The sequence below is a fragment of the Neoarius graeffei genome, chromosome 9, assembly GCF_027579695.1.
Source record: "Neoarius graeffei isolate fNeoGra1 chromosome 9, fNeoGra1.pri, whole genome shotgun sequence".
In the NCBI taxonomy this organism is placed as follows: domain Eukaryota; kingdom Metazoa; phylum Chordata; class Actinopteri; order Siluriformes; family Ariidae; genus Neoarius; species Neoarius graeffei.
Genome location: NC_083577.1, coordinates 71,974,757 through 72,000,844, shown reverse-complemented (window position 1 = coordinate 72,000,844; position 26,088 = coordinate 71,974,757). Strand labels below are relative to the sequence as shown.

Below are 26,088 nucleotides of genomic sequence, written 5' to 3'. Positions count from 1 at the left end.
CAGGGTCTGGACTCAGGTTCTGCTGATTTGGTGCATCATGGCTTTAAAGAAAGGGATTACTATTACTATATTCCTATTCACATTGGCATGAATATAAACAGAATATTCACCATAATATGAGTATACTACACCGGAAGCTGGAGATGTGGGTCGTCAAGGTAACAGGAAAGCTGACCTGTCACACCACAAACAGGGGGTAATTATAAAGTATGAAGTTTATTTAATATTTTTGTAATTACATCACAATAAAAACAACCAAGACTCACTTAAATTGGGTTCAGAAAGGCAGGATATGAGTTCATGTTCCCAGTCATGTTTGATTTGTCCTGGACTCAAAAACTCACTACTCACGTGGGGACTTTTTTTTTTTTTTTAGCTAGCTCCTAATCACAGGATATGTGAATATAATAAATATATAGCATTAATTTATTTCATATTAACCACAGTATCAGAAGGGTAAAGCCAGGCTATTACAACAAAACTGTCTTTAAATGTCTCTAAATAAACCATTTTGAATTACTCTTATAAAAGTACGCGGTTAGTTTGACGTTGAACAATCACTTCCGGATTCACAGTGTGATGAACCCGGAAGCACATCAGGACTTCAAAATAAAAGTCTTTTATTCGTTACAGCTTTTAAAGGGCATATCCTGGACCAATTTCGTGGGGTTTTTTTTATATGAAAGTATGTCCCTTTACACACTCATCCAGAAGGGTAATTTTGCACAAGCAGAAAAAAATAAAATAACAAAACACGTCTGAAAAAATCCCAAGGGAGTCTGGAGCCAAATTGATCCAGATTCGTGACGTCACGTGCGGATCCGCCAGCAGGCTGAGAGACCCTGCATGGACACTTTTGTGTGTGTCAATAAATAACATTATCCGTGTAGTACACAAACACAGGAACATCTAATTTAGAGTATAGTCTGTCTTATTTCTTAACCTGGCAACAGTCAACTTGTGAATTGCCGATTTTCTTGGTCTTTTTCTCGGCTCCGCTTGGTCCTCGACTTCGAGGGCCTCAGTGGATGCGGCACTGCGCCTTCTGTCAGGGGAGACGAACACGGCTGGCTCCTTTGGTGACGCTGACACAAATGGAGACGGTGTTGCTTTGGGCATTCTAACAGATGGAACTGCATCTTTTTTCAGATCAAGTTGCTTCTTGAAGCCCATTTCCCACTGCAAATAGTTCTCAAAGTCATCGGGCTTTATGAAGTGAGCCCCGCATATGATGCTGTGGTCTGTTGCATGTTGCCAGTTTTTCCGGGTGCCTCGCACGAAGCGCTCCCATTTCTCTCTCATTGTCCGGTCTTTTGGAAAACGATAAGTCCTAATCCCATCAAGATTGGTGTTGCTACACCCTCCTATGATACATCTGTTAACCATTTTAATAATTATGTGATAATGTTCAAGAAATTTGCAGAAAACCACCAGGTCGTTTTCTCATAAACAAACCAACACTGACATGGGATTCAGAAGGAGGCGTCCCGCATGTGACGTCACGAAAATCAATGTTTGCCGGGAAATCCAAATGCCAAGTTTTTTCAGAGGTGGACCAATTCGCCTCAAATGGCTTGATTTCAACTGAATTTTTCTGGTATTGCGCAAGGTAAAAAAATTGCACAAAATGCAAAATGTGAAAGATATTTGACCAAAGTTTAATATAAAATAAGAGAATTACATTGATCTTGCCCCTAAATATACCCAAGATGTGCCCTTTAAGTTTAGACTTCAGGGGTCGAAGGACACGTTATACCAAAAAGTACTCAGACTAAATTACAAAATATATCTTTTGCAAGAAAAGATGTATATTATAATCAGATGAGCAAATAAATAAATCAACGTTTGGTTCTGTTAACTACAAGGAGGAAAAACTGTCAAGATTGACAAACAGTTTTTAATTCATTCATTCATCTTCAGGAATCTTTTTATCTTGGTCAGGGTTTCAGAGGATCCAGAGCCTATCCTGGGAACACAGGCTGTTCTTTATTATACCCTGTTATGCCAGTGAATCATGGGGAGCTGTGTACACACATTCATAACTACAACCCCAATTCCAAAAAAGTTGGGATGCTGTGTGAACTGGAAATAAAAACAGAATGCAATAATGTATGAATCATGGAAACCCTATATTTCATGGAAAATAGTACAAAGACAACATGTTTCAAATGTTGAAACTGAGAGATTTTATTGGTTTGTTTTTTGTAAAAAAAAAATAATATATATATATATATATATATATATATATATATATGCTCAAACTGGGGGGCACGGTGGTGTAGTGGTTAGCACTGTCGCCTCACAGCAAGAAGGTCCTGGGTTCGAGCCCAGCAGCCAACGAGGGTCTTTCTGTGTGGAGTTTGCATGTTTTCCCCATGTCTGCGTGGGTTTCCTCCGGGTGCTCTGGTTTCCCCCACAGTCCAAAGACATGCAGGTTAGGTTAATTGGTGGCTCTAAATTGACCGTAGGTGTGAATGTGAGTGTGAATGGTTGTTTGTCTCTGTGTCAGCCATACGATAACCTGGCGACTTGTCCAGGGTGTACCCCGCCTCTCGCCCATAGTCAGCTGGGATAGGCTCCAGCTTGCCTGCAACCCTGTAGAACAGAATAAGCGCCTACAGATAATGGATGGATGGATATGCTCAAACTGAATTTGATGTGAGCAACACGTTTCAGAAAAGTTGGGACAGGGGCATGTTTACCACTGTGGTGCATCTCCTCTACTTTTAACAACACTGTAAACATTTGAGGAGAACAAATGCTATAGTTTTGAAACAGAAATGTCCCATTCTTGCCTGATATACAGTTTCAGTTGCTCAACAGTTCAGGGTCTCCTTTGTCATATTTTGCGCTTTATAATGTGCCAAATGTTTAAAATGGGAGACAGGTCTAAACTGCAGGCAGGCCAGTTTAGCACCTGGACTCTCTTACTACACAGCCCATCCATCCATCCATCCATCCATCCATCCATTATCTGTAGCTGCTTATCCTGTTCTACAGGGTCTCAGGCAAGCTGGAGCCTATCCCAGCTGACTATGGGTGAGAGGCGGGGTACACCCTGGACAAGTCGCCAGGTTATCGCAGAGCTGACACAGAGACAAACAACCATTCACACTCACATTCACACCGACGGTCAATTTAGAGCCACCAATTAACCTAACCTGCATGTATTTGGACTGTGTTCCCCCACAGTCCAAATACATGCAGGTTAGGTTAATTGGTGGCTCTAAATTGACTATGGGTTAGAGGCGGGGTGCCGGAGCACCCGGAGGAAACCCATGCAGACACGGGGAGCACATGCAAACTCCACACAGAAAGGCCCTCATTGGCCACTGGGCTCAAACCCAGGATCTTCTTGCTGTGAGGCGACAGTGCTAACCACTACACCACCATGCCGCCCCTTACTACACAGCCATGCAGTTTTAATATGTGCAGAAAGCAGTTTAGCATTGTCTTGCTGACAGAAGGAAGGCCTTCCCTGAAAAAGATTTTGTCTGGATGGCAGCATGTTGCTCTGAAACGTGTATATATCATTCAGCATTAATGATGACTTCCCAGATCCACAAGCTACCCATGTCATGTGCACTAATGCATCCTTATGCCATCACAGATGCTGGCTTTTGAACTGTGCACTGATAATAAGCCAGATGGTCCCTCTCCTCTTTAGCCTGGAGGACATGGTGTCCACAATTTCTAAAAACAATTTCTACTTTTGATTCGTCAGACCTCGGGACAATTTTCCACTTCGCCTTAGAGTATTGTAAAAGAGTTCGGGCCCAGAGAAGGTGGCGGTGTTTCTGGATATTGTTTATATATGGATTTAACTTGCATCTGTGGATGGAGTAATGAACTGTTTTCACAGACGATGGTTGTCTGAAGTGTTCCTGAGCCCATACAGTGATTTCCACGACAGACACATGTCTGCTTTTAATGCAGCGTCTCCTGAGGGTCTGAAGATCACAGGCATCTCGTGTCAGTTTTCAGCCTTGTCTCTTGCAGACAGAGATTTCTCCAGATTCTCTGAATCTTTTAATGATATTATGTACCATAGATGATGTGATCCCCAAACTCTGCAATTTTACATTGAGGAACGTTATTCTTAAATTGTTGCACTGTTTGCCCATGCAGTCTTTCACAGAGTGGTGAACTCCTCCCCATCTTTACTTCTGAGAGACTCCGCCTCTCTGGGATGCTCTTTTTATACACAATCATGTTACTGACCTGTTGCCAATTAACCAAATTATCTTTGTTTCACATTACACAACTTTTTCAGTCTTTTGTTGCCCCTGTCCCAACTTTTCTGAAACGTGTTGCTGACATCAAATTCAAAATGAGCATATATTCTGTTTTTATTTGTTTTACACAGTGTACCAACTTTTTTGGAATTGGGGTTGTAAATCAAATAAAAGCTGCCAGTGTGTGTTTTTGCATCACGAGCCGGCGTTCCGCAGTCAGAAGCGTGACGCGTTACAACAGAGCATCAGCATCTAGGGTGATGTATCTATGCATCGGAAATATGAATAGCTTGAGAATACCAGCGCTGCTTTAAAAGCAATAGCGAATGAACGGAGTGTTGAGGTGCTTTTGTTAGCCATGCACATTTATACCATTCTACAAACACAAGCAACGTTACTGTGCATCATATGCAACATGTAATCACTTCCATTAAATAAAGTAATTCATGTTTAAGGGAGAGGCGGCACGGTGGTGTAGTGGTTAGCGCTGTCGCCTCACAGCAAGAAGGTCCTGGGTTCGAGCCCCGGGGCCGGCGAGGGCCTTTCTGTGTGGAGTTTGCATGTTCTCCCCGTGTCCGCGTGGGTTTCCTCCGGGTGCTCCGGTTTCCCCCACAGTCCAAAGACATGCAGGTTAGGTTAACTGGTGACTCTAAATTGACCGTAGGTGTGAATGTGAGTGTGAATGGTTGTCTGTGTCTATGTGTCAGCCCTGTGATGACCTGGCGACTTGTCCAGGGTGTACCCCGCCTTTCGCCCGTAGTCAGCTGGGATAGGCTCCAGCTTGCCTGTGACCCTGTAGAAGGATAAAGCGGCTAGAGATAATGAGATGAGAGAGAGATGTTTAAGGGAAGTAATAGGCTCAATATAGCACAAACTGAGCTGGCTTTTGGAGGGGAAAGTGTCACAGAAAACTGGTGTGGAGAGAGAGAGAATATAAGAGAGAAAGAAAATGAGGAAGAGAGGACTGGAGAGACTCTTGCGAGCAACATGTTTGTGTGACCAGAAATATGTTGAGGAGAAAGTAAAGAGAAATAGAAAGCGATTGAGGCAGAAAGGCATGAAGACCTTAGATGCCAGAGGTGGACATGTTTGAATTCGCACTGGTTTCAGAAAGAAGAACGTCAAGGTCAAAAGCATCACACCCCTGTTCCATCGTGCTGGCTGTCCCTTTTATGCAGACGTCTCTGTTACTACCAATCGCTCAGCTCAGAGGTGGGACAACACAGACCCCCGTTCCGCATTCAGACGTTTTATACAGAACACAAGTTGGAAAAAAGCATCGGAATTCCGCCTTGAACAGGCTGTGTAAAAGTGATCATTATAACAAAGATTCACCCTTCAGGAAACAGAGGACAGAGATTATAAACTGCTCCTTTAAATGGGGGGGAGGGATCAGAATTGGGGAAAAAAAAAAGAAAAACACGCATGCGTTAAATGAACACTCAAATGCTGAATTCGATAGATAAGTTTATTTTTGTGACATTAAAAACATTGCTCACAATTACCAAGTAAATCCCAATCGTTTTTTAGACTCCTGGATGTCAGTAGTTTCATTCAGCTCCTTTATGCCTTGAGTACTACTGCAGGCGTAACTGGGCAGCTGAACCCCTGATTGATCCTGAACTAGATAACTTGGTCGGACTCCTCCAAACACAGGCCCGAGTCCTCCACCAATGCCCTTCTTTGTGGCCTTCTGCAAAATGGAGGTGTTTCTCTGAGCCTCGCTGGTTTTCTCAATCACACGCTTGGCGTAATTCTGAAACTGGTTCTCATCCTCTGCAATAAGCTCTGCATTCCTTGCCTCAAATTCCTGCTCTTGGTTTTTCATGCACTGCTCCTGGGCATGTTTCTCAGCCTAGATGCAAACGAAAGTGACCAGAAATGTAGTTATGTTAAATAAAGTCTTTACATAAACTAAAGTCAAATTTAGCCGACTTACCATCTGATGGACATGAGCGTCTTGGAGCAGTTTGGCTGCCTCTTTCATTTTCTGGGCCTTGATTAGCTGCTTTTGAAGGAAAATCATATCTGATGCTTTCTTTGAATTAAGCATCTCGATAGCTTTTTGTTTCTCCTCTTGCTTCTTGTACTCCAGCTCTTTTTGCTAAAAGTGTGTAATTGAAAACAGAAATACCCTTAAATAACCGAAACAACAACAACAACAAGTAACAGAAACCATTTCAAATGTAAACCATAAAAACTTTAAAGGTAAAATATTGTCTGATTTTTGACTCGTTATAGATTATTATACATCCAGGACACTTTTTCGATGGAATAAAAACGTGTTCTATTCCCTTCGAGCGGGTTTCATTCATTTGGTTTGAAAGCATGCAATATTGTTCGCATATTGCTTATACTACGTGTATTACGTCACGCTACCCAATGGAGAACGAGCATTGAGTATCGTTTACAATATTGCATGGTTGTCAAGACAACATGACATCACACGTCGGGGACGTAAAACTTCCACGCTAGCGAGCGATTGTGACAATTTGTAAACAAACATGGCCGCCAGGTTTGCTTTGTTAAATACGGAAGATGTTGAGAGAATTTTGAAAGAGAAAGATGCGTTGAATACCCGAAAGGAACATGTAGTATAATAACAATAATATTGGTTGGCTTTTTTTCATGGTATATCAGATATATTCCATTCAGCTAGCATGATATCATATCAATATCATGCTAGCTGAATGGAATATATCTGATATACCATGAAAAAAAGCCAGCCAATATTATTTAAATATATTCCGAAAATGGAGTTTACCACCGCATCTCTGTGTTCAGCAATACTCTTCAACATGGCAGCTTTCTTTTCCTCCTTCTCATGATGTTGTTTATCCTGCTTGGCCTCTGCTTCTGCAGCTGCCTGAGAGATCAGCTCTTCTTCATTGATGGTTTTTTCTTGGTGATATGCTGCCAGTTTCTCAACAAGGGCTTCCCTGTGTCTCTGAAACTCTCTGCCACAATAAATTATCATCACACAAATATGTAGTGTACACTACATGGTCTAAATGATGTGGACACCTGACCATCACACCCATATGTGGGCTTTCCCTGAATCTGGGAGCATGCAATTGTCCAGGATGTCTTTATATACTGTAGTTTTAATATAGTGAGTGAGTGAGTGTCTGTCACCATCTTCATAGCCGAGGGTCAGCGATCCAGGAAGCCATAAACTAGCTTCCATGAATTCTCTTGGGTGATTATAGCACACCAGAGGGACCTAAACCCTCATCTGGTGATGGGTACACATACACACCTATGGGCAATTTAGAGTCACCACATGGCCTAATCCGCAGATCTTTGGACTGTGGGAGGAAACCGGAAAACCCGGACGAAACCCATGCAGGCACAAGGAGAACGTGCAAACTCCACACAGAAAGGCCTCAATTGGCTGCTGGGCTCGAACCCAGAACCTTCTTGCTGTGGGGCGACAGTACTAACCACTACCCATCCTGTTGAGTGTATGAGCAAAATATTTGCAAAGGCACAAAATCAACCTGAACGGAATAATAAAAATAATAATATTCATAAATAATCCAGTTTCTCCACAAGATTTGAGTACGCGTAATTCATTCGCAGGCATCGAGAATTCTCGCATTGCAATTTCAAAGGATAAATAGTGATAACTCACTATTTCGTTGTGACCTTTTCTCAAGCAATTCCAAAACGGCTATGGACTTTTATTCTGTTGTATCGTTGTGATTGTAAGAAAGCAAGATAGTAGAAGTATTTTAGTACCAAGCTTATAAGTACAAAAATGCTTGAAACTAATTTTGTTAGTGACCTGGATGCACACGTGCATCAGGGAATCCCACCAAAACCCCAGGGTCTCGAGTTTTATTCTTTCCGCCAGCATTTCTTGGAAATTTGTGAAGAAAAACCGAAACTGTCGTGAATACTTTCCATAAAATGTGTTAGTAAATAATCCCACGTTATTTTTTAAAACGCAAATTAATAAGCGCTGGATAAAAATGCATCTATCTTATGTACATAAAGATCTCATCTCATCTCATTATCTCTAGCCGCTTTATCCTGTTCTACAGGGTCGCAGGCAAGCTGGAGCCTATCCCAGCTGACTACGGGCGAAAGGCGGGGTACACCCTGGACAAGTCGCCAGGTCATCACAGGGCTGACACATAGACACAGACAACCATTCACACTCACATTCACACCTACGGTCAATTTAGAGTTACCAGTTAACCTAACCTGCATGTCTTTGGACTGTGGGGGAAACCGGAGCACCCGGAGGAAACCCACGCGGACACGGGGAGAACATGCAAACGCCACACAGAAAGGCCCTCACCGGCCATGGGGCTCGAACCCGGACCTTCTTGCTGTGAGGCGACAGCGCTAACCACTACACCACCGTGCCGCCTCAATACAGTGTATGTTCTTTAAACATACTATGTGCTTACTGACTGAGTAGGAGGGCCAGATGGGAAAATATTTGGCTTGAGGTCCGTACAAATGATCAAGAGCTAAGTAATTTTCCCATCCGGTCCAATCTAAATCAGTCAATAAGCATTTTATGATTATGACTTTTTTAACTAACATACACAGTGTGAAAAACAAAACAATCCATTTTTATTTGATTGACAGCAAACCATTTATGCGCTGAATCACCTTTGCACAAGTTTGAAATCCATCCATTATCTGTAACCGCTTATCCTGTGCAGGGCTGCGGGCAAGCTGGAGCCTATCCCAGCTGACTATGGGCGAGAGGCGGGGTACACCCTGGACAAATCACCAGGTCATCGCAGGGCTGACACAGAGACAAACAACCATTCACACTCACATTCACACCTACGGTCAATTTAGAGCCACCAATTAACCTAACCTGCATGTCTTTGGACTGTGGGGGAAACCGGAGCACCCGGAGGAAACCCATGCAGACACCATGCAAACTCTACACAGAAAGGCCCCTGTTGGCCACTGGGTTTGAACCCAGAACCTTCTTGCTATGAGGCAACAGTGCTAATCACTACACCACCATGCCGCCCCAAGTTTGAAATAACAGTTTGAATTCTGTAAAATACAACTGACTTCATCGTTCTCTCAAAATGAAAATGATTTTAAGACAACATCGTTAGTAAAAGTCAGTTCAAACTCGGGTCAGCTAATGGAGACATCATCAATACAAGCCTGTTAAGTCGACACAAAAGAACTTACAAGTGAATTTCTTCGCTCGAAAGTACCTTTTTTTCATTTTCTTCGACAATTTCAGCTTGTTCAATTACAGTAGGTCTGTGTCTGATAAATCATCTGGATAATAAAATTCATTTTCACTGTGCTCAGGGTGTGTCGCTCAATTTTCAAAGTAACAATTCAGAGCAAAATGAAAAGGGAAACAGGGCTGGGGCCGCATATGGCTTTTTTCGGACTGGATTCAAAAATCTGTATCTGCCCAGTCATGTGACTTTTCCCAATGGTTTTATTAAGAGCACGCGCGTGGGTCCGTACAGGTCATATGATAAACTATATTTATGCTCCATATGAACGTCCATGGGGGCAGCCATGGCCTGAAGGTTAGAGAACTGGACCGGCAGGAAAAATGTGAGGGGAGTTGAGTGAATGAACGTGTCACAGTCCGGTCCAGTCCATCCATGCCCTAGATTGTGGGACTTCCATGCCGGCTCCAGGACAGGAATTCAGTTCCTGAAGTGGCACTCCCACACCTGCTACCACTCCTCTCCTATCAGCCAGGGCTTTTTAAAGGAACAGTCCACCGTACTTCCATAATGAAATATGCTCTTATCTGAATTGAGACGAGCTGCTCCGTACCTCTCCGAGCTTTGCGCGACCTCCCAGTCAGTCAGATGCAGTCAGACGCGCTGTCACTCCTGTTAGCAATGTAGCTAGGCTCAGTATGGCCAATGGTATTTTTTGGGGCTGTAGTTAGATGCGACCAAACTCTTCCACGTTTTTCCTGTTTACATAGGTTTATATGACCAGTGACATGAAACAAGTTCAGTTACACAAATTGAAACGTAGCGATTTTGTATGCTATGGAAAGTCCGCACTATAATGACAGGCGTACTAACACCTTCTGCGCGCTTCGGCAGCACATTGATATCTGAGCTCCGTATTCTGCTTCACTGTTCAGATCACTGCTTCAGATGGGTTCAATGCAGAGGAGGAATTTCACTGTGCTTGAGTGTACACGTGACAAAGGCTTCTTGTCTTGTCTTGTTAAAGCTAGACGGCCTTTCGGTTTCATAAAATCAGTGAAATTTAGTTCCCTTTGAAATTTGGTCATTGTGATAGATGTTTATTTCTGTAATCTCTCACAAAAAAACCCTAGGCCATTCTGTGGCTGGGAAGTTATTTAATTTGAGGGGATTCCCGAGCAAATAATGTGCATGAAATCGCTCGCTTCACGCAATCAAGCAGACAGAGGAAGTCCGTGTGCGCATGCGCAGGTTTACCTCCTTCTTTTGGGTTTTACGGCAGCTGGCATCCACTGCTGCATTACTGCCATCTACAGGTTTACCTTGACCGTGCACTGACGGTTACATCATTCTGTCACTAAATAAACAGCTGATCACACTGAGATGCTCGCTGACCACCGATATGTATTAGCTTGGTCCTGCGTTTCCTTTCCTTCCCAACAAAATGTCTTTTCTTCTCGCTTTCTGTTACTGTAGTCAGTCTTTCATGTTTCATTCGCACACTCACGTCCTCCGTTTTTCTCTCCTGTTTCAAATTTGTATTCCACAATGCCTTGCGCAAACGGGGAAAGCCCACCACGTCAAGCATGATGTAGTATTTTGAATTGGGTCATGGTGAAGTAGGAAAAAATAGCGGAGAATTTAGGGCCATGTGGCCCTAAATTCATCTCATCTCATTATCTGTAGCCGCTTTATCCTGTTCTACAGGGTCGCAGGCAAGCTGGAGCCTATCCCAGCTGACTACGGGTGAAAGGCGGGGTACACCCTGGACAAGTCGCCAGGTCATCACAGGGCTGACACATAGACACAGACAACCATTCACACTCACATTCACACCTACGGTCAATTTAGAGTCACCAGTTAACCTAACCTGCATGTCTTTGGACTGTGGGGGAAGCCGGAGCACCCGGAGGAAACCCACACGGACACGGGGAGAACATGCAAACTCCACAGAGTTTTAACTTCCAGTGTGAAATATAATTTTTCAAAAACCTACAGATTTTGAGTACCTGAACATCTCTGCTTCTTTTTCTTTTCTGAGTTTCATCATTTTGCCTTTCGCCTTCACAAAAAGATTTCGTCTGTCTTCTTCCAACTCCTGTTCCTCAGCCTCGGCCGATTGGATGATTTTCTTATTGGCAAGGTGTTCCTGGTGAAGATTAAATCAAATAAACAAACAGTAGATTTGTCATATTTCAGTACAATCTAGAGGTGGTTAAAATGACAAAAATACCGTATACCACTATGCTTAAAGACTGCCATATCTCAGAAAAGTGGCATAATTACGTAATCACAATATTGATGTTGTATAAACATTACAGTAATACTGAACAATCTGATCATCAAGCAAGTACACCACATGATTAATGAATTAATTATTTAAAAAAATACTACTACTACAACTACTACTAAATAATAATCTATCCATTATCCGTAGCCTCTTATCCTGCTTAGGGTCGCGGGCAAGCTGGAGCCTATCCCAGCGAGAGGCGGGGTACACCCTGGACAAGTCACCAGATCATCACAGCACTGACAGAGACAAACAACCATTCACACTCACACCTACAGTCAATTTAGAGTCACCAGTTAACCTAACCTGCATGTCTTTGGACTGTGGGGGAAACCGGAGCACCCGGAGGAACCCCATGCAGACACGGGGAGAACATGCAAACTCCGCACAGAAAGGCCCCCGTCAGCTACTGGGCTCAAACCCAGAAGCTTCTTGCTGTGAGGCAACAGTGCTAACCACTACACCACCATGCAGTCTATAATAATAATAATAGGCGGCATGGTGGTGTAGTGGTTAGCGCTGTCGCCTCACAGCAAGAAGGTCCGGGTTCGAGCCCCGTGGCCGGCGAGGGCCTTTCTGTGTGGAGTTTGCATGTTCTCCCCGTGTCCGCGTGGGTTTCCTCCGGGTGCTCCGGTTTCCCCCACAGTCCAAAGACATGCAGGTTAGGTTAACTGGTGACTCTAAATTGACCGTAGGTGTGAATGTGAGTGTGAATGGTTGTCTGTGTCTATGTGTCAGCCCTGTGATGACCTGGCGACTTGTCCAGGGTGTACCCCGCCTTTCGCCCGTAGTCAGCTGGGATAGGCTCCAGCTTGCCTGCGACCCTGTAGAACAGGATAAAGTGGCTAGAGATGATATGAGATGAGATAATAATAATAATAATAGGGATGTCAATCAATTTAAAAAACTAATTAATTGCACATTTTGCAATGAATTAATTGTGATAAATCGCAATTAAAAACTTGTTTTTCTTCTTCATCCTAAAGCTTGTTATAATGCATATTTAAATGTAAAAATCACCAAATTAATGTAGGACAATCACAAAAGATGTATATTTCAGACACCATTGTTTAATAGCATCTTTAAACACAGGTCAGCCTCCACACAGGAAGTAAACAAAATGGAGCTGCGTTAATTGTGTTAATGTATTGTATTAATTGTGTTAATGTATATAATTAATTGTGTTAATGTAATAATGTATAAATTGTGTTAATGTAACACATTAAATATTTTTAATTAATTGCAATGATTAACACATTATTATTATTATTATTATTATTATTATTATTATTTAGGGCTGTTAAAATGAAGCTTTCGCTATCCAGCATGTGCAAGTGATGAAGAACATCTAACAAGGATGTTCGGGCAGGGCAGGATGGTCATGATTGTGATATGTGGTTGGCACATATTTCATTTTAAAGATTTTTAATAATGATTAATTTGTTTTAGATTTGGCCAAAGCAAATTTCACAAACTGACAAAACTAAAAATGACTAAGTAGAGATACAGCCTCTGAGCTTTTTTCTGCTTGCTGTTTGAGAACTACTTACTCGATAAGCCTCCATGATGTTTCTCTTCTCCTCTTGCTTCTTCTGCTCGCGTTCGGTTTGTTCCTTAATATAGAGCTCTTTGAATCGCTCGAGTTCCTCTGCCTCTTTCTTCTTTTCCATTATCTCTTCCTCTCTTGCCTGCTCATGCTCCTTAATCCTAATAAAGAGAGGTACTGTTATAACCCACAGGTGCTCCTGACTGGGCTGACAGAGGTAATAGATTTCTACTTTTGATTGTTTATTGCAAAATCTGCACTCATTCTGTGTAGCAAAGTGTTGTAGTCTGTCAACCACTTCATTACATCAGTATCTAAGGCTATAAAACTAGGCATATGTTAGTTTATCCTGTACTTTACTGTTGTTTCAAACTCTCAGCAACTGCCAGACACTTTTGCTTCCTGTCCAAGGCTTTCTGCCACTCCTGCTGTAAAGCCAGCGCTTCTTTTTGTGTAATCATGGCCAGGATCTCTTTATCTACGTCTTTCGAGGCATTCTCTTTTCTTTTCTTCAGCGCAATCTGGGCCTCCCGCTCCTTCAGGACCTCGGTCATCAGCAGGGCACTCTGACGGAGAAATTAATTTCAGTAAACTAGAACCAGATCCCACAATCCAGACACCATCATTAACATCAAAACAAATGTATATTTATGTGAAGAAAATAACAAAGAACATGATTTTGCATACAGTATACCTGACAATAAGCATGACGAGACCGTCACTGAGGGCGTAGCTCACTCCGGCCCCGTCTAGTCCAGAAGGAACGATCTAAAGTCTAAACCTAAACCTTGTGCAATAAATGTGGCAAGTTATATCCACTATATACAAGCTATATACACTATAGAAGCTACATCCCGTCTCGTCTCGTCTCGTCTCGTCTTCTTCCGCTTATCCGGGACCGGGTCGCGGAGGCAGCAGTCTAAGCATGGAAGCCCAAACTTCCCTTTCCCCAGACACCTCGGCCAGCTCCTCGGGAAGAACACCGAGGCGTTCCCAGGCCAGCCGAGAGACATAGTCCCTCCAGCGTGTCCTGGGTCTTCCCCGGGGCCTCCTCCCGGGGGGACATGCCTGGAACACCTACATCCATCCTAGGAATATCTACCTATTAGCCAGAAAGAATCCAAAATGGCGACCGAGAAGAAGCGATTTTTTTGTTGAACTGCTCATTAAGGCTTAATTAGTCCATAACTTCATTAATAATTGTAATTAAGCAAATCTGGGTAGAACTTATATGCACTATAGGTACCCCTACCTTCACACCAGAAAGAATCAAAATCGGTGAAGAACTGAGGGAGAAGAAGCGATTTGTATGGAAACTGCTCATTAGGGCTTAATTACTCCATATCATCATTATTAATTGCAATTATGCAAATTTGGGTAGAAGCTATGTATATGCACCCCAGTCAGACCTACCTTCCAGCCAAAGCAAATAAAAATCGGTGAAGAATTGAGACAGAAGAAGCGATTTTTTGTGAAATGTGGAGGACACATGATGGCATAAACTCATCGCCTGTCGGCTGGATGAACTAACAAGAAATGTAACTGAAAAATATATTAATTTATTTTTTTCGCGGTCTGGTTTCCATCAAATCCTGCGCTCTGATTGGCTGGCGAGCAGGTCCATATCCTACGGTACGGACCCCAGTTACAGACCTCTGGCGACTCGCTCGTTCACAATAACAAACATAGTAGCATTTTTTGTCAACATTTATTTTCGCATTTCTCAGGAAAATAGCATTAATTTTACAGCATGGATAGCGATAACGACAGTGTTCACAGCGAAAGCGAGTTTTACTCCCCTGAGGAAGAAGAAATAAAATAAAACATTTCAGGATTAAGCTAAAACCTGTAACTTGCTAACACCGAGCAAAAACATGGCTGAATCCTGAATGACTGCTATTTGTATAAATAGGGAACTACATAGGTAGCAAAATGTAGTTTTTTTTCCTGCCATGGAAGTGCACTTGTATACCGAGGAGGAAGCAATTTGCATTACAGCTGTGAATGAGGATTCAAAATGGCGGCTCGGCTTGGTTTTCCCTTTCGGGCGCTCTCGTTTTCTGTTAGAATTTGGGAAAGAAAAAAATAAATATATTATTTACCAGCTTAAGGTCGGTCCGTATGGTGAAATATTGTGATCTCGGCCCAGAGGGCCTCGCTCAGTACTTTCAAGACCTCGGTCACGGTATTTCACGATACGGACCTCCCAGCTGGTAAATAACATATATATACTAACATGAAATCCTTTCACTCTGTCGATCTGGTAGTATTGCAGGGTTTTTGCCCTCTCGATCGCTTCCTTTCTTTTCTGCTCTTGAAACTTTGCTTCCTCTCTGTCGATCTGTTTCCTCTCCTCCTCTTCGATTTCCTCTCTAATTTTCTTCGCCTCCAACTTCTTTTGCCGTTGTCCCTGTAAATGCATGAACAATGTATGGATATTTTCATAGCGAAGATTTATTCACTGTGTAGCACTCGAGATACATGGATACACACAATAACTCTTATTCTATCCACATTCACTGGATTTCGAGAAACCGAGCATTCGTGTTATTTTTTTGCAAATTCCATAAATAAAAACATTTCAGTGATGTCATTTTCAAACTTCTTTGAGCTTTTGAACCAGTCTAAAAGAAAAAAATTCCAACAAATTTAAATGTAAACAAACCGGCGAAATGACAGGAGCAATTTGTAAAAAAAAATGCTATAATAATAATAATAATAATAATAATAATAATAATAATAATAATTCTTGAAAAAAAAATACGTTCTTACCATCGAATACTTTCATTCCATATTTTGTTGCTTTTTTGTATTTTTTGGGGTTTTGTTTCTGAGCAGACTGTTTATTTTATCCTCGGTTGGTTCAGCAACACGCTCCACCATTTTGTTTTTCTCTACTCACGGTATATGAGCTGATATCCTGGTGGTAGAGTAGCCAATCAGAGTGCGCGATTGCTCATATCCAGTGAATGTGGATAGAATAAAATTTGTTAGCCCTGTGGTCAGAAACTGAAACTGATGAAATGGTACAAAAAAATAAGCTGTAATGTTAATATATACAAACAAGATGAACCGACAACAATCAGTGTGGCTAATACGCAAGTAGACTTTGTATACGAACCCCGGGAACACTGCTGTGTCTGATACACTCATACCTGCTCCACACACACTACAGTGTCAATGCCATAGTGAAGCTAACAATTTCGACTTACAGCAATGGTGTTAGACCAATTCTTGACAACTTCTTTGGAGCGCAGGTGCATGGCCTCACGCTGTCTCGCAGCTGCAATGAGATCCTCGTGTTGTTTGTTCACACGATTCACACTATCCTGGATTCGCCTCCATTCTGATGTGGGCAGCACAATCATATCGCGTAGGTCTACAGGAGGATTCGGTTTATCGTTCACCTTTGCTGAGTTAACTGTTGGAGAAGATGATGTAGGTCATGGTGTACATTACAGAAGGGTTAGTTGGGGCCTGACCCCACTAATTGGAAAGACTTTTGCACATTGAAAGACAGTAAAGACCAAAGGTCAAGGCAGGGGGTCTTAAAAATGGAAACACCTTTGAAGGAGATTCAATTTTTTTTCCCAGTTGTGTTATGTTAAGGTCTCACATAGACGGAATCACTTCATGGTAGACGATTTTGAGCCTTCCGGGGTCAACCAGCACACATTCCGGGCCCTTCTATCAGAATACGTGAGAGCCAGGGAGCTACAGTGGGGCAAAAAAGTATTTAGTCAGTCACCAATTGTGCAAGTTCTCCCACTTAAAAAGATGAGAGAGGCCTGTAATTTTCATCAGAGGTATACCTCAACTATGAGAGATAAAATGAGGGAAAAAAATCCAGAAAATCACATTGTCTGATTTTTAAAGAATTTATTTGCAAATTATGGTGGAAAATAAGTATTTGGTCAATAACAAAAGTTCATCTCAATACTTTGTTATATACCCTTTGTTGGCAATGACAGAGGTCAAACATTTTCTGTCAGTCTTCACAAGGTTTTCACACATTGTTGCTGGTATTTTGGCCCATTCCTCCATGCAGATCTCCTCTAGAGCAGTGATGTTTTGGGGCTGTCGCTGGGCAACACGGACTTTCAACTCCCTCCAAAGATTTTCTATGGGGTTGAGATCTGGAGACTGGCTAGGCCACTCCAGGACCTTGAAATGCTTCTTACGAAGCCACTCCTTCATTGCCCAGGTTGTGTGTTTGGGATCATCGTCATGCTGAAAGACCCAGCCACGTTTCATCTTCAATGCCCTTGCTGATGGAAGGAGGTTTTCGCTCAAAATCTCACGATACATGGCCCCATTCATTCTTTCCTTTACACGGATCAGTCGTCCTGGTCCCTTTGCAGAAAAACAGCCCCAAAGCATGATGTTTCCACCCCCATGCTTCACAGTAGGTATGGTGTTCTTTGGATGCAACTCAGCATTCTTTTTCCTCCAAACACGACAAGTTGAGTTTTTACCAAAAAGTTCTATTTTGGTTTCATCTGACCATATGACATTCTCCCAATCCTCTTCTGGATCATCCAAATACTCTCTAGCAAACTTCAGACAGGCCTGGACATGTACTGGCTTAAGCAGGGGGACACGTCTGGCACTGCAGGATTTGAGTCCCTGGCGGCGTAGTGTGTTACTGATGGTAGCCTTTGTTACTTTGGTCCCAGCTCTCTGCAGGTCATTCACTAGGTCCCCCCGTGTGGTTCTGGGATTTTTGCTCACCATTCTTGTGATCATTTTGACCCCACGGGGTGAGATCTTGCGTGGAACCCCAGATCGAGGGAGATTATCAGTGGTCTTGTATGTCTTCCATTTTCTAATAATTGCTCCCACAGTTGATTTCTTCACACCAAGCTGCTTACCTATTGCAGATTCAGTCTTCCCAGCCTGGTGCAGGTCTACAATTTTGTTTCTGGTGTCCTTTGACAGCTCTTTGGTCTTGGCCATAGTGGAGTTTGGAGTGTGATTGTTTGAGGTTGTGGACAGGTGTCTTTTATACTGATAACGAGTTCAAACAGGTGCCATTAATACAGGTAACGAGTGGACGACAGAGGAGCCTCTTAAAGAAGAAGTTACAGGTCTGTGAGATCCAGAAATCTTGCTTGTTTGTAGGTGACCAAATACTTATTTTACCGAGAAATTTACCAATTAATTCATTAAAAATCCTACAATGTGATTTCCTGGATTCTGTCCCCCCATTCTGTCTCTCATAGTTGAAGTGTACCTATGATGAAAATTACAGGCCTCTCTCATCTTTTTAAGTGGGAGAACTTGCACAATTGGTGGCTGACTAAATACTTTTTTGCCCCACTGTACCTTGACAACCGGGAGGGTGTGACTTCCATCCCCGGAAAGTTTCGTTGTGTCAAAAATGGCGATGGGTCAAGTTGCAACTGTGAAGGCATCCGTGAGGCTTACGTGGGCTACCAGGGGTTGCCGTAGTATTCCGTCACAACCGTCAAGCTCAAAATGTTCATGCAACAACATTCTTCAGAAAGTGAAAAGTTTGCCTAGGGGGCATGGCTTATTTTGTCTTGCTGTGGCTAAGCCGTACTGCAGTCGTGAAAACTGTACACACTGCCGTCGTTGCCGTAAGGCCATACATCACTGCTGCCATTGGTTTTACCGGCGTCTTCCGTCACTACCATTGCGGCTACCGTGACTTCATTTGCATATTTACTCCACCCAAATTTATGCGACGGATCACCTCCAAAGTCTGTTGGAACGGCCACTGTAGGCCCCAGCCATGGTTCCTACAGATCAACCGGCTCTGTGACCTTCGCATTAGTGATTAGAACAGACATAAATGATACTTTTAAAACCCCTACAGCAAGATATACCATTCCTTGCCCTATAGTATACGGTGTCAGGTAGATTGTATGGTAGATTGTGAACAGAAAACTTTAAGTACCTAGGCAATCTTTTTAGCTGTCTAGTTTAATATGGTAATTCAAATGGAACTGGGTTAACGCCACTATTAATTTATTTGCTACACCAGACTTAAATAGTTTATATCATCATTCAAATTATTTCACGCCATTTATTTTACTTTTTTTAATAACACTTTATTGAAAAGGTTCAAATGTATATAACCAATATGGCAACATCAACATGTTATCATCCTATTAAATATCAGGAAAAACAAAGAAATTATCAAAGGGAACAATCTGATAAAAATCTAGTATAAACAACTTGTAATACAAAAGTGAACAGGCAAGAAAAATAACAATAATAAAAACAAATAAAAAAACATACAAGGGGAAACAGTTTTATCTCGGTTATCTAATTCAGTGGGAAAATGTTTTAAAGTATTATATATTATTTTTTTCGCGGTCCGGTTTCCATCAAATCCTGTGCTCTGATTGGCTGGCGAGCGGGTCCGTATCCTACAATACAGACCCTGGTTATGGACCCCGGTTATGGTGACCTCTGGTGACTCGCTTGTTCACAACAACAAACGTAGCATTTTTTTGTCAACGTTTATAAATAAATTTTATATAAAAAAAGATAAGATTATCAAAAATCTTATAAATTTTTGCCAGCATTTCTCAGGAGAATAGCATTAATTTTACATCATGGATAGCGATAACGACAGTCTTCACATCGAAAGTGAGTTTTACTACCCTGAGGAAGAAGAAATAAAAGAAAACATTTCAGGAGAAAGCTAAAAACCTCTAACTGTTGCTAACGCCAAGCAAAAACATGGCTGAATCCTGAATGACTCAATTTTGTATAAATAGGGGACTACATAGGCGGCAAAATGTAGTTTTTTTCCTGCCATGGAAGTGCACTTGTATACCGAGGAGGAAGCCATTTGCATTATAGCCGTGAATGAGGATTCAAAATGGAGGCTTGGCTCAGTTTTCCCTTTCGGGCGCTCTCGTTTTCTGTTAGAATTTGGAAAATAAATAAATAAATATATTATTTACCAGCTTAAAGTCGGTCCGTATGGTGAAATACCGTGACCTCGGCCTTGAATACTGACCTCGGCCCAGAGTGCCTCACTCAGTACTTTCAAGACCGCGGTCACAGTATTTCATAATACAGACCTCCCAGCTGGTAAATAATATATATGTCTTTCCACTTTTGCTCCATTTACAAAATTTAAGGATATCAAGTATAATTTAAATTCGTTCAAGAAAGAAAAAAATTTGGGGGATGATTTTAGGATTCTGTTCTCGTGTATAAAAAACTTAGTCAGACATAGAATTCTATTACTAGAGAGTTCATCATTTTTGTTCTGCAAGATCATACCAAGGCCCAATCCCAATTCTAATTTCTACCCCTACCCCTCCGCCTTCCCCTCCGCCTTCCCCTTGGCCCTTCCCCTTGAAACTGAGCTACAAGGGATAGGGCTTGAAATTCAACCCTTACGTATTGGGATAGCCCTTCAACGATCGCATACGTCATCGCATACCTCCGTCAGCGTTTACGTTAGCAAAACGCGACGCGTCATTGGCTGCGACCAGCCGCTACAGTCAGAGCCAGAGGCAGAAATCTCTGCTGGCAGGGTGTGATTTGTTAACTAACACCACTGAATGGGATATCTTTGGCGCTTCGTGCACCACATCCGACAGAATGAGGTGTCAGAACACTCATGTAAACAATAAAAGCGAGAATAACAGAACAAAACGTACGCAGTAAAGCAACCGAAAACAATACTCACTCCCAAAGCTTTTTAGCAGCAGCTTGGATTTCAGAAATCGCTGCTCATTCTCAGCTCGAAAGCGAATCAAGCGGCGTGTTTCCTCTGGATAACAACTTAAAACACGTAAATAATGGAGAAAATACATTTATGACAATCTTTCGCCGCGGGAACCGCCATCTTTCTGAAATACGCATGAAATCTCGCTGAAATCCGCATGGCATTGTGGGAAGTCACTCAAACCCCTTCGTTCGGAGTCTGCTCCAGGAAAATCTCCGTTTGGAGGGGTACAGAAGCCCTACGCCTTCCCCTACCCCTCCGCGTTAACTGGGATTGGGATGCCCCTACCCCTTCACGTGAACGCGCAAAATGGAGGGGAAGGGCTAAGGGGTTGGTCCAAGGGGTGAAATGGGATTCGGCCCAAATGTCATACTGTCTCTCGAAATAAAATCTGGAAATGATGAGACATTTTGTTTTATCCATTTGTGAATGTCAAGCCAAAATGTATGTATTACACCACATGAGAAAAATACATGGTCTATAGTTTCAATATAATTTTCATAAAATGAGCATAAATTATCGTCAGCGTTAAACCATAGTCTAATTAATCCTTCAGAAGGATAAATGTCATTCATCATTTTAAAGTGTTTCCTTCATTGTGGGGGGTATCAGGAATGTTAGATACATTGTTTTTAGTCTATCGATCGAATTTTCATCAAACTTATGTAGAATATCATTTATGTTCTGTCTTCTAATGAATAATTTCTCAGTTAGACAGTTTCTAATAAAATAATTATTACGTTTCTTGTCCAGGATTAAAATCCCCTGAATTGATGATAGTGGGACCAGTTGTGACTGTGTAGATTGATGTACCAATTATATTTTTTATTAGAAACACAAATTCTTGGGGTATCGCTTTATGTAATATAACAAAGTCTGATTTTGAAGGGTTGGAACTGTGTTTAGCACAGAATTGTTCATAAATTACCATTTGCATCCATTAAGTGAGCTATAGATCATATATTCCTCTCAAGCTAATCTTCATAAAATAAAGATTTATCCCTTTACAATATATACTTATTATTCCAGAGAATGGTCGTGTGGGGTGAAAAGTTATGTATGTACAACATTTAAATAATATTGGCTGGCATTGAGTGGTATATCAAATATATTCCATTCAGCTAGCATGATGCTGAACGAGTCGAAGATGAATTCAGTATCATGCTAGCTGAATGGAATATATCTGATATTCCTCAAAAAAAGCCAGCCAATATTATTATTATTATTATTATTATTATACATACACATTGCTTTCGGGTGTTCAACACGTCTGTCTCTTTCAAAATTCTCTCAACATCTTCCGTATTTAACAAAGCAAACCTGGTGGCCATGTTTTTTTACAAACATGTCACTCACTAGCACGGAAGTTTTACATCTCCACTGTGTGACCTGTGATGTCATGTTGTCTTCACAACCATGCAATATCCAACCATTAACTGTAGCCACTTATCCTGTTCTACAAGGTTGCAGGCATGACTATGGTCGAGAGGCAGGGTACACCCTGGACAAGTCACCAGGTTATCACAGGGCTGACACATAGAGACAAACCATTCACACTCACATTCACACCTACATGTCTTTGGACTGTATAGGAAACCGGAGCACCCGGAGGAAACCCACACTTGAAGCACACAGGGAGAACATGCAAACTCCACACAGAAAGGCCCTCGTCAGCCACTGGGCTCAAACCCAGTACCTTCTTGCTGTGAGGCGACAGTGCTAACCACTACACCAACGTGCCATCCAACCATGCAATGTCGTAAACCATATTCAACGCTCATTCTCCATTGGGTAGCGTGATGTAATACACGTAGGATAAGCGATAGGCTAACAATATTGCATGCTATCAAACCAAATGGATGAAACCGGCTAGAAGGGAATAGAACACGTTTTAATTCCATTGAAAAAAATGTCCTGTATAATGTATAATAATGATAGTTATCGTTTTACTCATTGCACAGACTTTATAATAAGTATTTCAAAAAAAATTATACAATATGAATGATAAAACAATTCGGTTTTCACAAAATATTGTGACTTGTTAGTGTCTCACAAGCAATTATTTGCCTCCGCCTTCTGAAAAAAAAATCACGATAGTTTCTTCAACCTCGTCCAATAGTTGCTTATTATTGATTGAACAGGTGATGTGTAAGTTAATTTAATATCATCTTGCTAACTAGCAGGTCACTGGACTGTAAACATTGCATTAATTAAGAAAATTTAGTGCTATATAATGCAACTAGTAACTATAACAATCACTGTGGAGAAGTATATACTGTATACACACAGTGGCATGCAAAAGTTTGGGCACCCTTGCTGAAAATGTCTGTTACTGTGAATAGTTAAGTGAGCAGAAGATGAACTAATCACCAAAAGGCATAACAGTAAAGATGACACATTTCTTTAATATTTTCCGCAAGATTACATTTTTATTTCCATCATTTACAGGTGTAAAATACCAAAAAATGAAAAGGACCTGAAGCAAAAGTTTGGGCACCTGACATGGTCAGTACCTAGTAACACCCCCTTTGGCAAGTATCACAGCTTTTAAACATTTTTTGTAGCCAGCTAATAATCTTTCAGTTCTTACCTGGGGGATTTCACGCATTCGTCCTTGCAAAAGGCTTCCAGTTCTACAAGTTTCTTGGGCTGTCTTGCATGCACTGCTCTTTTGAGATCTATCCACAGATTTTCAATGATGTTTAGGTCAGGGGACTGTGAGGGCCAGGGCAAAACCTTCAGCTTGTGCCTCTTGAGGTATTCCATTGTAGGGTTTGAGGTGTGTTTTGGATCATCGTCTTATTGTAGGACCCATCCTCTTTTTAACTTCAACTTTTTTACAGATGGTGTGATGTTTGCTTCCAGAGTTTGCTGGTATTTATTTGAATCCATGCTTCCCTCGACCAGTGAAATGTGCCCTGTGCCACTGGCTGCAACACAACCCCAAAGCATGATCGATCCACACCCATGCTTCAGAGTTGGAGAGGTGTTCTTTTCCTGGAATTTGGCACCCTTTTTTCTCCAAACATACCTTTGCACATTGTGGCCATAAAGTTCTATTTTGATTTCATCACTCCACAGGACTTGTTTCCAAAATGCATCAGGCTTGCTTAGATGCTCATTTGCAAACTTCAGACGCTGAATTTTGTGGCTAGGATGCAGGAACGGTTTTCTTCTGATGACTCTCCCATGAAGGTCATATTTGTTCAGGTGTCGCTGCATAGTAGAACAGTGCACCACCACTCCAGGGTCTGCTAAATCTTTCTGAAGGTCTTTTGCAGTCAAACAGGGGGTTTTATTTGCCTTTCTAGCAATCCAACGAGCAGTTCTTTCAGAAAGTTTTCTTCATCTTCCAGACCTCACCTTGATCTCCACTATTTCTGTTAACTGCCATTTCTTAATAACATTACGATCTGAGGAAACAGCTACCTGAAAACACTTTGCTACGTTCTTGTAGCCTTCTCCTGCTTTGTGAGCATCAATTATTTTATTATTCAGAATGCGAGGGAGTTGCTTAGAGGAGCCCATGGCTGTTGATTTTAGGGACAAGTTTGAGGAGTCAGAGAATTTATACAGCTTTGAAATCTGCATGGGCGTCATGGTGGTGTAGTGGTTAGCACTGTCGCCTCACAGCAAGAAGGTCCGGGTTCGAGCCCCGTGGCCGGCGAGGGCCTTTCTGTGCGGAGTTTGCATGTTCTCCCCGTGTCCGCGTGGGTTTCCTCCGGGTGCTCCGGTTTCCGCCACAGTCCAAAGACATGCAGGTTAGGCTAACTGGTGACTCTAAATTGACCGTAGGTGTGAATGGTTGTCTGTGTCTATGTGTCAGCCCTGTGATGACCTGGCGACTTGTCCAGAGTGTACCCCGCCTTTCGCCCGTAGTCAGCTGGGATAGGCTCCAGCTTGCCTGCGACCCTGTAGAACAGGATAAAGTGGCTAGAGATAATGAGATGAGAATGAGATGAAATCTGCATCATCTGACCTTTCCTAACGAAGAATTTGAACAAGCCACAGCTCAATAAGCTAATTAAGGTCTGGAACCTTGGTAAAAGTTACCTGAGAACTCAAATGTATTGGGGTGCCCGCATGATGTTCCTTTTCTTTTTTCACTCTCCAATTGTACAAAACAAAAATAATACACAAATCTTGCAGAAAACGCTGAAAAGAAATGTGTCATCTTTACCTTTATGCCTTTTGGTGATCAGTTCATCTTCTGCTCACTTAACTGTTCACAGTAACAGACATTTTCACCAAGGGTGCCCAAACTTTTGCATGCCACTATATATATATATATATATATATATATATATATATATATATATATATATATATGAGTGATTCCACGCTTATGGGTACTGAAATGGGGACATGAACTTATTTTTAAAAATTCACCTAAAACCATTTCTTTTTTTTGCCATCAGGTCACAAAACATGTAATCTTTAATGAATGATATGTTAAAAGATAACTTTAATTTTCTGAGATGTAATAAAAACATATTTATATGCCAAACTCAGAACGTAACAGAAGTGTTGTGGACATATATATTCTCAATTTTAACAATGCAGAATTACTTTTTGAAACATAGGAAGGTGATGTTTTAGCAAATATAATTAATAAACATGTGTAGTAGAATAAACATACACATTCTTTCAATAAGATTAACATGGTATAGAGCTAGATTGTAATTAATTTGTAACAGACGCGAGATGGACAATCGTAACAGAAGTAATGGAACAGACATCATTTTGGAACTCATAGGCTTGACTTTGGCATATAAATATGTTTTTATTACATCTCAGAAAATTAAAGTTATCTTTTAACATATCATTCATTAAAGATTACATGTTTTGTGACCTGATGGTAAAAAAAGAAATGGTTTTAGGTGAATAAGTTCATGTCCCCATTTCAGTACCCATAAGCGTGGAATCACTCATATATATATATATATATATAAATAATTTTTTTTTTTTTACAGATTAGAGTTATATTCAACAAGACAACTAACTCATTGAAGAAGTGAGTTCACTCACCTTTCCTGCTTGACCCTTTTCTCCTGCCATACTGAACAACAGACGCAGAAGCCACTGACATGTTTTTTTAGTTGTTTATTTTTATTTTCATTTGATATGTACTA

General features: G+C 41.5%; 2 protein-coding genes across 5 annotated transcripts in view; both read right to left on the bottom strand.

Moving 5' to 3' along the window:
• Window positions 1-549, bottom strand: part of fastkd1 (FAST kinase domains 1) — an 88,158-nt gene extending 87,609 nt beyond the window's left edge. For all 4 annotated transcript variants that reach the window (XM_060930206.1, XM_060930205.1, XM_060930207.1 and 1 more), the window contains exons 1-2: window positions 267-549; window positions 111-175 (exon numbers count right to left, since the gene is read on the bottom strand). The gene's annotated coding sequence lies outside the window, so the exon portion shown is untranslated. The remainder of the gene's footprint in view (window positions 1-110; window positions 176-266) is intronic.
• A 5,185-nt stretch (window positions 550-5,734) lies between these two features.
• On the bottom strand, window positions 5,735-26,064 carry cfap210 (cilia and flagella associated protein 210). The gene is made up of 9 exons (XM_060928848.1): window positions 25,985-26,064; window positions 16,455-16,663; window positions 15,479-15,652; window positions 13,603-13,808; window positions 13,247-13,403; window positions 11,416-11,555; window positions 7,000-7,192; window positions 6,175-6,339; window positions 5,735-6,090 (listed from the first exon to the last, which is right to left on the bottom strand). Exons 1-9 carry the CDS (start codon window positions 26,043-26,045, stop codon window positions 5,737-5,739), a joined length of 1,659 nt encoding a protein of 552 aa, XP_060784831.1. The 5' UTR covers window positions 26,046-26,064; the 3' UTR covers window positions 5,735-5,736.
• Window positions 26,065-26,088: the final 24 nt, after the last annotated feature.

What these genes read in the sequence shown, in the direction of transcription:
- cfap210 (XM_060928848.1), bottom strand. Translation starts at nt 26,045, where the DNA reads ATGTCAGTGGCTTCTGCGTCTGTTGTTCAGTATGGCAGGAGAAAAGGG. An exon ending in ACATCATGGAGGCTTATCGA is followed by an intron (nt 11,556 to 13,246) that starts GTAAGTAGTTCT and finishes AATCTTCACCAG; the next exon opens with GAACACCTTGCCAATAAGAA. An exon ending in AAAGAAGCAGAGATGTTCAG is followed by an intron (nt 7,193 to 11,415) that starts GTACTCAAAATC and finishes TTATTGTGGCAG; the next exon opens with AGAGTTTCAGAGACACAGGG.